Raw genomic sequence first — 13181 nt, 5'->3', positions numbered from 1 at the left:
TTCCATCATAACAGCTCACTTAGCTCGGGTCCATATGAGTATTCTACTGTGGTAGTAACTAGAGGACTCATCATCACCCATCCCAATTCACTAGTCTTTTTAGGAGACAGCTGCACTGGAGGTTGAAATCCCCACTGTTATCACAGGGGAGGCCTTTTTTGTTGCCCCCTCCTTCAGCAATAGTGCCCACAGATGCCTCCTCCTTTTGATGGGGAAGGGGCCTTATCAGGAGTGAGTGGGCCAAAGTACAGGGATGGAGCAGGAGGCCAGTTTTTAAACCAATGTCCTGGAATTGAGGGCGGTTCTCCTAGTGTTGTAGGAACTGCAGTATTTCTTGCTTCCAGGGGTAATTTCCTTCCAACTGGACAATGTGACACTTGGTACATCAGCAAATGGAGTGAAGCTAGCTGTTATCTCCTGTGCTGGGAAGCTATGGAGACCCAACTGTCTCAATGACAGGCTCAGCAGATCCATTCTTTTTCCTTTTGATTTTTGTCTCAATTCAGAAGGTTTGCATAAAATCTTACCACTGGGGCTATTCTTCCTGTGATCTCTCTGCCTGTCCAACCAACACCAAGTGCAGCAATTTCTTTGCCCTAAACCCCATAATGTGTCAGTCCTTGAAAGACTACTCTTGTCAGGCAGTGGCCAACTGGGCTTCTTTTTGCTTTCTCTCCTTTCCTCTTCTGTCCAAGGTTATACTGAAAGCAGTCAAATGCAAAGCCATAGTGATCCTCATTTCCTGACAGTGGCATAGACAAATCTGGTCCCCTCTACTCAGACCTCACATTAAGGAGCTCCACTGGTGATTGGATCCCAGAAAGGATCTTCTGTCTCGCCCATCTGGATCACCTCACCCAGATCTGCTCAGTCTCAAACTAACCACATGGTGCCTCAAGTTGTGGCAGTGGACAGAGATCCTTCCCTGTTTCAATAGAATTGTACACATTCTTTCCACCTCCCAAAAGGAGTTTGCTCGTGAAGTGTACAGGAGCAAGTGGAGATGTTTTGCTGCTTCTCGGGGGTGAGATCCCTTCAATGCATCCATTCTCCAAGTACTTCTCTTCCTTTTGCAAATTTCTTTAGGTTCTAGTTATAATCTGTCAGAGTTTAACTATCTGCCATCTCCAGTTTTCAGAAAGGCTTTTCCACTCCCTTCATTGGATCTCAGTTTCATATTAAAAGCCTTACCAAGATCCCCTTTTGAGCCAGCATTTTCCACCTTTTAGAGTTCCTACCTTGTAAGGCTTTGTTCCTTGTGGCTGTAACCTCATATTTCAGTTACTTGCACTATCATCTTCTTCTCATTTTTTTTCACAGAGTCTGAGTCTCCTTACAGATTAAACCTTCTTTTGTTCAAAAAGTAACATCTGAATCAAATTTAGTCAACCCATCCATCTGCCAGTGCTCTTTCCCAGTCACTCCATTAAGAGTGTACACTTGCTTCACACTTTTGAATCTGCACAAACAATTGCTCTACTACCGTCATAGAACCGAGGCCATTAGAAATGACCCTCCATTTTTGTTTTCTTTGCTTCTGATAAGCCTAGGCAATGTTTCCAGGATTACCTTGTCCAAGTAGATTTCTAACTGTATAACTTTTGTTTATGTTTCTGGCAGTTGTCCTTTACCACTTAGTCTTATTCTGTGAGGTCAGTGGCCATGTCCTCCACCTTTTTGAGGAACTCTTCTGTGGGTAAGATTTGTACAGTTGGTGCATGGTCTTTCTTTCATTGCAAGCTGAATATGATTTGTAGATCTAAAGCTTCTTTTGGGGCCATAGTCCTCGGTCCACAAGGGTCTCCTGTCATAGTAGCACCCAGGCATTAAGTAGCTGGGGATTCTGACCACAAGTACGGCTGGATAGACAGAATGAATAGGATACAGCATTTATGTCCTTACCATAAAATTGAATCCTTTCATCCTCATCCTTCAGATATGATATCTCATCCACCCACCCCGAGCCCCTTCATATAATTACTTCTGATGGACCTGGAGGGCCGGTTTCATTGGAGACTTTGGCAGGATTTCTTGGAACCCTTGGTTAGCAAACTTTGTCTGAGGAGCTTCAAAACCTCATGCATTATGGGAGGGAAGAAATTTATGGGAGCTTAAAGCTGGAGCACTAGTTTTGCCATCTCCGATTGGACAAGCTTGTTGAGGACCCACAAGTTGCATCCGATAGACAAAGATGAATGGATCCAGTATTATGGTAAGTACATGGCTCCACAACTGTAGTTTCTGCATTACAGGAAGCTAACTTGAAAAGTGTGCTAAGCTTGCCATCACAAAATATGCTTTTCCCCTATAAATACTACCATTAGGAAAAATTAAGTTTAGACTTCCATACAGTGAATATTGTCTACTGTAGTAAATACAGGATTGGATTCGACCAGATTTGTTTTTGGATGTAGTTGGTTTGAGTATCCCTTGTGGCAGCAGATTATTTCCTCTTCATTTTTGTGTAATACATGAGCCATCTAGAAGTGAAGACCATCTTCATTCCTGGAATGCCACATAATGATACTTGCTTTGCAGCTGCAAGCATCCCGTTCAGTAGACTGTTACCAAGCATGCATTTTTAGACAGCTTCCAGTACCGGTATTAGTATGATTAGGAATAAAGGAGGTTTGGCGTCAAGCTTCACAAACTGTAGGAAATTTCCCTCTTCCATGCTGTCAGCAAGACTGGCTGAACTTGTATTCTTGGCCCTGATAATCTTCATTAAAGGTGTGCAGGAGGTTTTTTATTGTCAGGAAAGGGATTGGCCATACGTGTCTTTTAGTCCGTGTCCATCGTCCACAGAACTTTAGGGGCTCACATGAAGGTCTTGCCTTGTAGCTTTTACTAGGAACCCAATCTGCATTTTCTTTGTTGTGTGCTTATCTTCTAAAAACATATACTTGTCCAGTGCATTACTTACTCATAGGTGCTCCCCACATTTTAGTCATGTTTTGGATGTAAAACCACATAACCCTTTGGACAGGTATTTGAAGATGTAGCTTGTAGTGTTTTTTCACCTATGCTATGCAAAATCTCCATTTATAATGTACTTGACCAGTTGTAGTGCATCATGTAACAAATGTAAAGGGATATACATATCCTTTAGTGAAGTATCTGCTGGTTACTTCTTGAATTGGGTTGGGTTGATTTTATTCTGAATGCTGAGGTTATCTTCTTTCATGCTGGTGTGAATGGACGCCATAAAAAATAGTTGAAGATTACATTGTGTGGCTTGATGCAACGGAAGCTGTATTTTCACTTGCCTTGTATAAGAAAATCTGATAAGCAGATTTCTTGTACTTACTTTTCCTGAAAATGTACCTGTTCTGGAAAAGGGCTTACCCTGCTTTGAGAGTAGTCTGTTATGTGTTTACATGGAGAACTGTTTCTCTGCATTTCATATTAAAGATTTACTGACTGTTTTTTTTTTCTTCTGCAGTGTGAAGTCTTGTTTTCAAAATATGGAAATCTGTAAACGAAGGGTTAATGTGTATGATACAGTCAACCAGAGGAAGAGTCCGTTTACAACTCATGTTGCTCCAAACACCAGCACCAACTTAACAGTGAGCTTCAACAACCAGCTTAATACAATGCACAATCAGGTATGGCAGGGCTTCTTGGTCTAAAATAACTCTAACCCACTAATGGAGTTGGGAGGGTGGCCTAATGGTTAAGGTGTTTGCCTTACAAACACAAGGTGCAGGGTTTGAGTTTCACAGGGGATAATTGGCTAGGCTTAAAATGGCTCGCAAGGGCAGTTAGCTTAGTACTAACCTATGAACCTAACTGAACAACAGAGTCTAACTGTATTATTATGGAACTGATTGCACCAAGCTTCACATAACTTTTCTGTTCACAATGATGTTCTTCGTGTTTCACTGTTGCAGTCATTACATTCGGGTAATTGCTTGAGGCACTGTGTCTTCCAGCCGTTGGTTTGGTCAAGTTTTGTTGTGGGAGGATGGAGGCTGTACGAGAAGAAAGGACAAGACTTACTAGAAGTGAATAATGCAGTTAATTTAGGAGAGGCAGTCGGCCAACTTACACAAGTGGTTATGCTACTTAATACTAATATTTCCCAGCTGCTTCATAGCAGAAATCATACTTCATTACCAGGTAACCAGGAGGGACTGGCTAATTTATTTTATGGTGACAATACAGAAGGAACTGAGATAAGAGCTGATAATTCTTCAGCAGAGGTTAGAGAATTGAGAGATGGTAGCTTTGAAGTTACCCCTATAATCCTTCAAAGCCGTAAGCCCGTACTGTACAATGGAACGGGTGCACCTATGGAGAGAGATGTGAGACCTAAAGAAAAACAAAAACTTACTGCAGAATCCAATGCAGGTAACCAAAATGCTATGCAATTTAATGACTTTGTATGGCAAGACTGGCTGAAACAACGAGATTATTTCAGCGATAGCAGTTCACACAGAAACGGACATGAAAAAGTTAATACTTATAATGACAATGTTATGTATTTACATGATCTGATGTTTAAGTATAAAACAATGCATATTGATAATGAATATTTAAGGAAATGTTTATCGTTTGGTGTAGTGCCAAAAGGGCTAAGAGTATGTAAATACCCAAATAACACCAAAGAAAGTAGCCTAACTGATTATAAAAAAGTATTTGATGAATGTGGTTTTGGAATTATGAAAATTATTATCAGGGACAATGAAACTGATATGTGCCGAATATATAATAAAATAGAAGAAGTTAATGAAAAAATTTTAAATGATTTGTTATTCACAGTAGAAACTGAAAAAGTTAATTATTACAATATTAAAAAGAAAGTGGATGAAAAATGCTATGTTAATTCTAGAAGGAAAGCTAAGAAAATAGAGAGAGATGTTACTGAATATAAAGAAAAGAAATGTTACCGTAAAACCAAAATTAGGGCAAGTTATGAAGGTGAATATAGAGAATATAATTTTGATAGATGGGAGAGAAATGATAGAAACAACAAGACGTAGAAGCTTATAATCGTACTTATAGTAATAATAATAATAAATGGGATACTAGGAAGTATAATGACACGCATGCTAAGGTACACTTTAATAATAATAATTCAAGCGGTAATGAACAAGAAATAAGGGAAAGAGAAAATCAAATATGTGATCTAAATGACCCTTTGGATTTTCCCTTACCCAGACGGTCGGAGAGAATACGGAACAAACCTACAACAGAACACAACAGGTAATGAATAAATGTACTAGTGAGGATGTTACTGAAGATATTAATAATGAGATAGAGATAATTAATGAGAATATATATGGATATCAGAATTATAGTTATATTGAAATTAATGAATGGCACTTTAGATTATTTATGAAAGGACTCAAATTTGTACCCACTATAAAAAGTGATATAAGTCAAATTCTTATAGATCTAAAATTATTTATCAGAAAAAAAAAAATTTGAAATAATATTTCAAAACAATGGCTGTGATAACTTAATCGATATGAATGACATTAAACCTTTCAAAAAGAAAAGTATAGCCAATCCTATAATACACCCCCAACTTAAAAACTTTGAGGGGGTAGTAGAAAAAGAGCTTAGGAAAGAGTTGGAAAAAATAAAGATGAGACCGAATCTATTGTGACAAGAAAGACAATTATTGAACACACTAAGAGAAGATAAAAATATTAGGATTTCTAGGCCTGATAAAGGAGGAGGGAATAGTTATAATGGATAACATTACATATAATACTAAAATGGAAGAATTATTAAGAAATGAAGACAGATATGAAGAAGTATCCATAAATGAAATTAATATTGCTTATTCTAAAATAGATTTAGCCCTGAATGAACTATTGAGGGATGGGCTAATTAATAAGCAGGTGTTTGAATATTTATTTGTGGAGAAACCATTAATACCAGTTATTTTTGGTACTATGAAAGTACACAAAGATGTGAATAACCCACCTATTAGGCCTATAGTTTCCGCTAGTGGATCTAAAACATATATCCACTAGCTAAATTTGTAGATGACAAAATTAAGAATGTAGGGATGGATAAAGAAGGTTACCTCAAAGATTCATGGGACTTATTAAAAAGTGTAAATAAGCAGTTGTACAAAAAAGATATTATTTTCCTTACAGTGGATATAATAGATTTATTCTCAGTTATTCCACATAAAATAGGAATGGAGTGGTTCTTAGAAGCCTTATTAGACACTAAAAAATTGAATTGGAAGGAACTAAGAGTTATCATGGAAATTTTAGAATTGGTATTGTTATATAATTTTGAAGTATTTGAAGGAGAATTCTTCAGACAGATTAAAGGGTTGCTAGGGGGGCCTGTTGTGCCCCCAGATTTGCAAATATATTAAATATATGGGAAAAGAAATTTCTTGTTGGATCACCGTATACTACACATTATAATTTTTATAAGCGATACCTAGATGATCTGTGTTTTTTTTTTTTTTGGCTTGAATCAAAGGAAAAAATAGAAGAATTCATGAAATATATCAGTAATACTACAGAGTTTCTATAATTCACTCATAAAATTAATAAAGATAAGTTAGACTATCTAGATATAACAATATACAAAAATCAACAAGAAAATAAATTTGAGGCAAAAATATTTAGAAAAGAAACATTTTCTATTACTTATATTATACTAGTTCCCATCCATATAAGCAAAAAAGGAACCTTGTTAAGGGACAGTATATTAGAGTATCAAGAATGACTACTATTTAAAAAGTATTCGAGGATGAATGTTTTAAATTAAAAGGAATGTTCCTAGAGAGAAAGTATCCTAGTAGTTTAATAGAAGAAGTTTTATGGATGAGGTAAAAATAAGAAGGGAAAGAGATTTTAGTCCCCTGTTAGGAAAGGGGTTTCAAACTAACATGCAAACTATAAATAATATTAAAGAAAATGATAAAGTAGAAAATAATAAAGGGAAATATAATTGTGCCTATATTATGAATTATAATTATGAATCCGCTCTTATTAAAAAAATAGTGAACAGAAACTGGAATATGTTTACAGAATTCTTAGAATTGACTACAATATTTAAACAGCCTATCACATTTAGTTATAGAAGAGACAGGAATATTAAAAATTTATTAGAAAATAGGTCTAGAGATAAGAAAATTAGCCATAGGAAAAAAGGCACTTTTAAATGCTGTAAGTGCAAACAATGTAAATATGTACTTTCTAAAGATAACTATTATCTTAAACCTAGAATGAGATTACTGAGTAGTAAGACCTTTGCAAATTGTAAAACGAAAGGAATAGTCTATTTAGCAGAATGTCAAATATGTAATTCCTTTTACGTAGGGAAAACTGAAAGGGCATTTAAAAGACGAATATATGAGCACATATATGACATTAATAAAAAATATATTAATTATGCCCTATATAAGCATACAATAAACTGTAATAAAGCTATGTTCCTGTTTTTTGTACTAGAAGTTATCCCACAAGAAATTAGAGGAGGTGATTGAGAAAATAGAATTGAAGTTAGAGAATTATACTGGCAGCTAGTTTTAGAAGCTAACAAAAAGCCAGGATTAAATGAACATGTTTCTATGGTTCCTATATTAAAATTAAGAGCAGCTAGATTATGAATAGATTTATATATTATTGACAAAAATATCTATTTTAATATATATTTTTAATAAATTTAAATTAATTTTTAAAAGGTTTTAAGAACTAATATATGTTTCTAGAGGAAGTGTATTAGTGGAGATGAGTGAAAATATGTAGGTTGTTTCTTAGCTGGTTTTGATAAATAGTTTCATTATTTATTAGTAATGTATAACACTTATAACTATAATACCTGATGGTGACATTTAGATACATTTTATTTATGGTTTTAGTATATTTGGCTTTAAGTTTATTATATTTATTAAGTTTAGTCACTGGGGATGCACAAGCCAGTGCATTTCTTTGTGCCGGTCCCAAGCCCGGATAAATGGGGAGGGTTGCGTCAGGAAGGGCATCTGGCGTAAAACTTCGCCAAAACATTTCATGCAGTCACCAAAAAATTTTTTATACCAGATCGGTTGAGGCCCGGGTTAACAACGACCGCCACCAGTACTGTTAGCCTACAGGGTGCTGGTGGAAATTGGGCTACTGTTGACCGAAGGAGGAGAAGAGGCGGAAGACCTGGCCGAAGGCAGGACGAGAGGAGAAAGGCTAGGACTGTGGTAGTGAGGGTCGGAACTTTGAATGTTGGCAGTATGATTGGTATAGGGAGAGAGCTAGCTGATAATGATGGACAGAAGGAAGGTTGGTATATTGTGTGTGCAAGAGACCAGATGGAAGGGGAGTAAGGCTAGGTGTATCGGAGGTGGGTTCAAATTGTTTTATCATGGTGTGGATGGGAGGAGAAATGGCGTAGGAGTTATTCTGAAGGAACAGTATGCTGAGAGTGTTTTGGAGATGAAAAGAGTGTCGAATAGAGTGATGTTTATGAAGCTGGAAATTGATGGTGTAATGATGAATGTTGTTAGTGCGTATGCTCCACAAGTTGGGTGTGCAGTGGATGAGAAAGAAAAATTTTGGAGTGAATTGGATGAAGTGGTGATGACTGTACCCAAGGGTGAGAGAGTGGTGATTGGAGCAGATTTCAATGGGCATGTTGGTTAAGGGAACAGAGGGGATGAGGAAGTGATGGGTAGGTATGGTGTTAAACAAAGGAATGCAGAAGGTCAGATGGTAGTGGATTTTGCGAAAAGGATGGACATGGCTGTGGTGAATACGTATTTTAACAAGAGGGAGGAGCATAGGGTGACATACAAGAGTGGAGGAAGATGCACACAGGTGGATTATATCTTATGTAGGAGGGCCAGTTTGAAGGAGATTGGAGACTGTAAAGTGGTGACTGGAGAAAGTGTCATTAGGCAGCATAGGATAGTGGTTTGTAGGATGACGTTGGTTATCAAGAGGAGGAGGAGGAGTGTGAGGTCAGCACCAAGGATCAAGTGGTGGAAATTGAAAAAGGGTAATTGTGAGGTGGAGTTCAGGGATGAGTTAAGGCAGGCACTGAGTGGCAGTGAAGAGTTACCAAATGGATGAGTAACTACAGCAGATCTAGTAAGGGAGAAGGCTAGAAAGGTGCTTGGTATCACATCTGGACAGAGGAAGGACGACAAAGAGACATGGTGTTGGAATGAGGAAGTACAGGAGAGTATACAGAGAAAGAGGTTGGCAAAGAAGAAGTGGGATTGTCAGAGAGATGAAGAAAGTAGACAGGAGTATAAGGAGATGAGGTGCATGGCAAAGAGAGAGGTGGCGAAGGCTAAGGATAAGGCATATGAAGAGTTGTATGAAAGGTTGGGCACTAAGGAGGGAGAAAAGGACCTGTACCGATTGGCTAGACAGAGGGACCGAGCTAGGAAAGGTGTGCAGCAGGTAAAGGTGATAAAGGATAATGAGGGAAACATGCTCACAAGCGAGGAGTGTGTGTTGAGGAAATGGAAAGAGTACTTTGAGGGGTTGATGAATGAAGAGAATGAGAGGGAGAGAAGGTTGGATGATGTAGGGATAGTAAATCATGAAGTACAATGGATTAGCAAGGAGGAAGTAAGGATAGCTATGAAGAGAATGAAGAATGGAAAGGCTGTTGGGCCAGATGACATACCTGTGGAAGCATGGAGGTGTTTAGGTGAAATGACAGTGGAGTTTTTAACCAAAGAACAAGTGGTTTGGTACCGATTTTTAAGAATAAGGGTGATGTGCAGAGCTGTAGTAACTACAGAGGGATAGAATTGATCAGTCACAGCATGAAGTTATGGGAAAGAGTAGTGGAAGCAAGGTTAAGAAGGGACGTGATGATTAGTGATCAGCAGTATGGTTTCATGCCAGGAAAGAGCACTACAGATGCAATCTTTGCTCTGAGATTGTTGATGGAGAAGTACAGAGAATGTCAGAAGGAGTTGCATTGTGTTTTTGTAGACTTAGAGAAAGCATATGACAGGGTGCCTAGAGAGGAGTTGTGGTATTGTATGAGGAAGTCAGGAGTGTCAGAAAAGTATCTAAGAGTGGTACAGGATATGTACGAGGGTAGTGTGACAGCAGTGAGGTCTGTGGTGGGAGTGATGGATGCGTTTAAGGTGGAGGTGGGGTTACATCAAGGATCAGCTTTGAGCCCTTTCTTATTTGCAATGGTGATGGACAGGTTGACAGACGAGATCAGACAGGAGTCCCCGTAGTCTATGATGTTTGCAGATGATATTGTGATCTGTAGTGAGAGTATGGAACAGGTGGAGGAGACCCTGGAGAGATGGAGATATGCTCTAGAGAGAAGAGGAATGAAGGTCAGCAAGACTAAGACAGAATATGTGTGTGAATGACAGGGAGGATAGAGGAATGGTGAGGATGCAAGGAGTAGAGGTGGTGAAGGTGGATGCGTTTAAATACTTGGGGTCAGTAGTTCAGAGTAACGGTGAGTGTGGAAGAGAGGTGAAGAAGAGAGTACAGGCAGGATGGAGTGGGTGGAGAAGAGTGTCAGGAGTGATTTGTGACAGACGAGTACCTGTAAGAGTGAAAGGGGAGGTCTACAAGAGGGTAGTGAGACCAGCTATGTTATATGGGTTGGAGACAGTGGCATTGACAAAAAGGCAGGAGTTTGAGCTGGATGTGGCAGAATTAAAGATGTTAAGATTTGCACTGGGTGTGATGAGGATGGACAGGATTAGGAATAAGTATATTAGAGGGTCAGCCCAGGTTGGAAGGTTTGGAGACAAAGCCAGAGAGGCACGATTACGTTGGTTTGGACATGTGCTGAGGAGGGATGCTGAGTATATTGGGAAAAAGATGCTAAGGATGACGCTACCAGGTAACAGGAAAAGAGGAAGGCCTAAGATAAGGTTTATGGATGTGGTGAGAGAGAACATGTAGGTGGTTGGTGTGACAGAGCAAGATGCAGAGGACAGGAAGAAATGGAAACAGGTGATCTGCTGTGGCGACCCCTAATGGGAACAGCCGAAAGAAGATGATGATTATAATTATTAAGGTTTTTAACATATTTTTGTATAGATAATAGAAATTATATGTTTTTAGAGGGAGTATATGTAATAATAGCATGATGCATTTTATTACCGAATAGGTTTGCGGTTTTATCAGAAAAGCATGTAATTTGTACTAAATGCCACTAGATGGTATTATTTAGCTATTTAACTATATCCATTTACTGTGTCCCTGAATTACCGTACAGGTTTGCGGTTTTAAAAGAATAGCATGTAATTTGCACAAAACGCTACTAGATGGTGGTATTTAGCTATTCAGCTATATCTATGCACTGTGTCCCTGAATTCGTTTCCAGGTTTATATGAAGCTTAGCGAAGCTTCGTTAAATAAGTAAATGATCTGGTTTAAATATGGTGTTTAAACATTCCCTGTAGCATTGTGTTCTTTTAAGATATTGTTTTTTTAAAAAAACATCAGTCCAAACAAAATATCTAAGGTATAATGAATTAATAATTAAATTGATTCTTATGCATTTGGAGCTATTCAAATGGTTGTTTAAATGTATTTAATCATCCGTATTAATTTGAAAGGACTTCAGTTAATTAAACGGATGCATTGGTTGGTTAGGTACTGTCACAAGACTATATAAAATAAGAGTTTGAATATTTCTAGTATGCTGATGAAGTTACATTTGTGACGAAAAACGCGGAGGCTCTAATAAAAAACTTACCAAAACAACAGAGGCTCCCAAAGCAGACATCCAAAAATCCACCACCTCAAAACAAAACACATGCAACACATACTTCAATAAATCAGTGTGTCAATCAATCACAGCCCTTAAGGCCAAACACCATGCCTGATACACTAGTAATAGGTGACTCTATAGTCAGACACAGTGATGTCCCGCTTACCAGGCTGAACAAGGAGAGGGTGACTGTGAGCTGCCTATCAGGAGCTAGGATCCGCCACATAACGCACGCACTCAGGTCACTCCAAAGCAAGTACAAATATGACTCCGTCATTGTCCATGCTGGCGTGAATGACCTGAGACATACCTCCCTGGACTACATGAAAAGAGACATAGAGCTCTCTGATTATGTAGCCCAGGCTGGTATGACCCTGACCCTGAGCAGCATCTTGCCCTCTCCAAGAATGATGCCACAATACAAAGATAAGATGATCAGCTTTAATAATTGGCTCAAGTACTGGTGTCATTCTAAGGGGGTCCAATGTCTGTCTGCTTGGGATGACATGTTGGACAAGCCACGCTGCTTCGCAAGAGACGGCTTGCACCTGTCACCACTGGGCTTCCGGATATTGGCTAAGGCTCTTGCCACCCCCATAGTGCCTTTTTTAGGCAAGGCTCAAAAGACAAACCTACCTCCTTAGAAAACAAAAATGGAAAAAAACTAAGGGTATGCTGCTCAACGCCAGTAGTCTAAATCTCAAGATGCAGGCACTCGATGCACTCCTCAGTATGGAGAACATCGTCGTCTGTGCAGCATCTGAAACCTGGTTCAAGGCTCCTGAGAGCACCCCAGCGCTACCAGGCTATACCTCGTATCATGCTTTTCGGCCCCAAAACCCGGGCCGAACCACAGAGGGAGGGGGAGTGTCCATATTCATCAAGGACACCCACACCTCCAGGTTATTAGCAACACATGAAGCATCGGAGACCATACAGGTGCAACTAACCATAGGCAAAACTGCTATACAACTGGTAGCATGTTACAGACCACCCTCCCAATCTCAGGAACCCCACTCAGCCTTCCTGAAGATATTGGAGGATACGAATGTATCACAAAATACCATCATACTGGGAGACTTCAACTACCCTAACATAGATTGGGTACATTATTCTAGCCCTAACACCCTAGCCCAAAGGTTCCTGGAATTCATAAATTCAAATGCACTGGAACAACTAGTCACCTCTCCCACTAGGGGAGATAATATACTAGACCTGATCATCACAAACATGGGGACAAAATGCTCCACACCGGAGGTATACCCCTCACTAGTGAGATCTGACCACAAACTAATCACCCTGGATATACATATCCCACCTCCACCCCCAGCACAAAAGACCACAGTGAAAAACTTCTCAAAAGCAGACTTCATTCTTCTTAAGACTGAGATGGTATCCTTTAAGCCCACTGAGCCAGTGGATACCACATCCCACAATGCTGAATCATTCACAAATGCTTTCTATGGACATCTCCAAGAATGCATGGCTCATGCAATCCCAAATAA

At 39.0% G+C, this 13181-nt stretch overlaps 1 protein-coding gene across 7 annotated transcripts in view; it reads left to right on the top strand.

Moving 5' to 3' along the window:
• HIPK1 (homeodomain interacting protein kinase 1) overlaps positions 1–13181 on the top strand; it is a 1001014-nt gene that overhangs the window by 449150 nt on the left and 538683 nt on the right. For all 7 annotated transcript variants that reach the window (XM_044072892.1, XM_044072895.1, XM_044072893.1 and 4 more), the window contains one exon: positions 3443–3605. In XM_044072892.1, the coding sequence (XP_043928827.1) occupies positions 3443–3605 (163 nt within the window). The remainder of the gene's footprint in view (positions 1–3442; positions 3606–13181) is intronic.

This window comes from Protopterus annectens, chromosome 5.part1 (genome assembly GCF_019279795.1).
Source record: "Protopterus annectens isolate FY-2018-M chromosome 5.part1, PAN1.0, whole genome shotgun sequence".
NCBI classification, from domain to species: domain Eukaryota; kingdom Metazoa; phylum Chordata; order Ceratodontiformes; family Protopteridae; genus Protopterus; species Protopterus annectens.
Note: the sequence above shows the minus strand (reverse complement) of the source record. Positions and strands in the feature narration are given on the sequence as shown.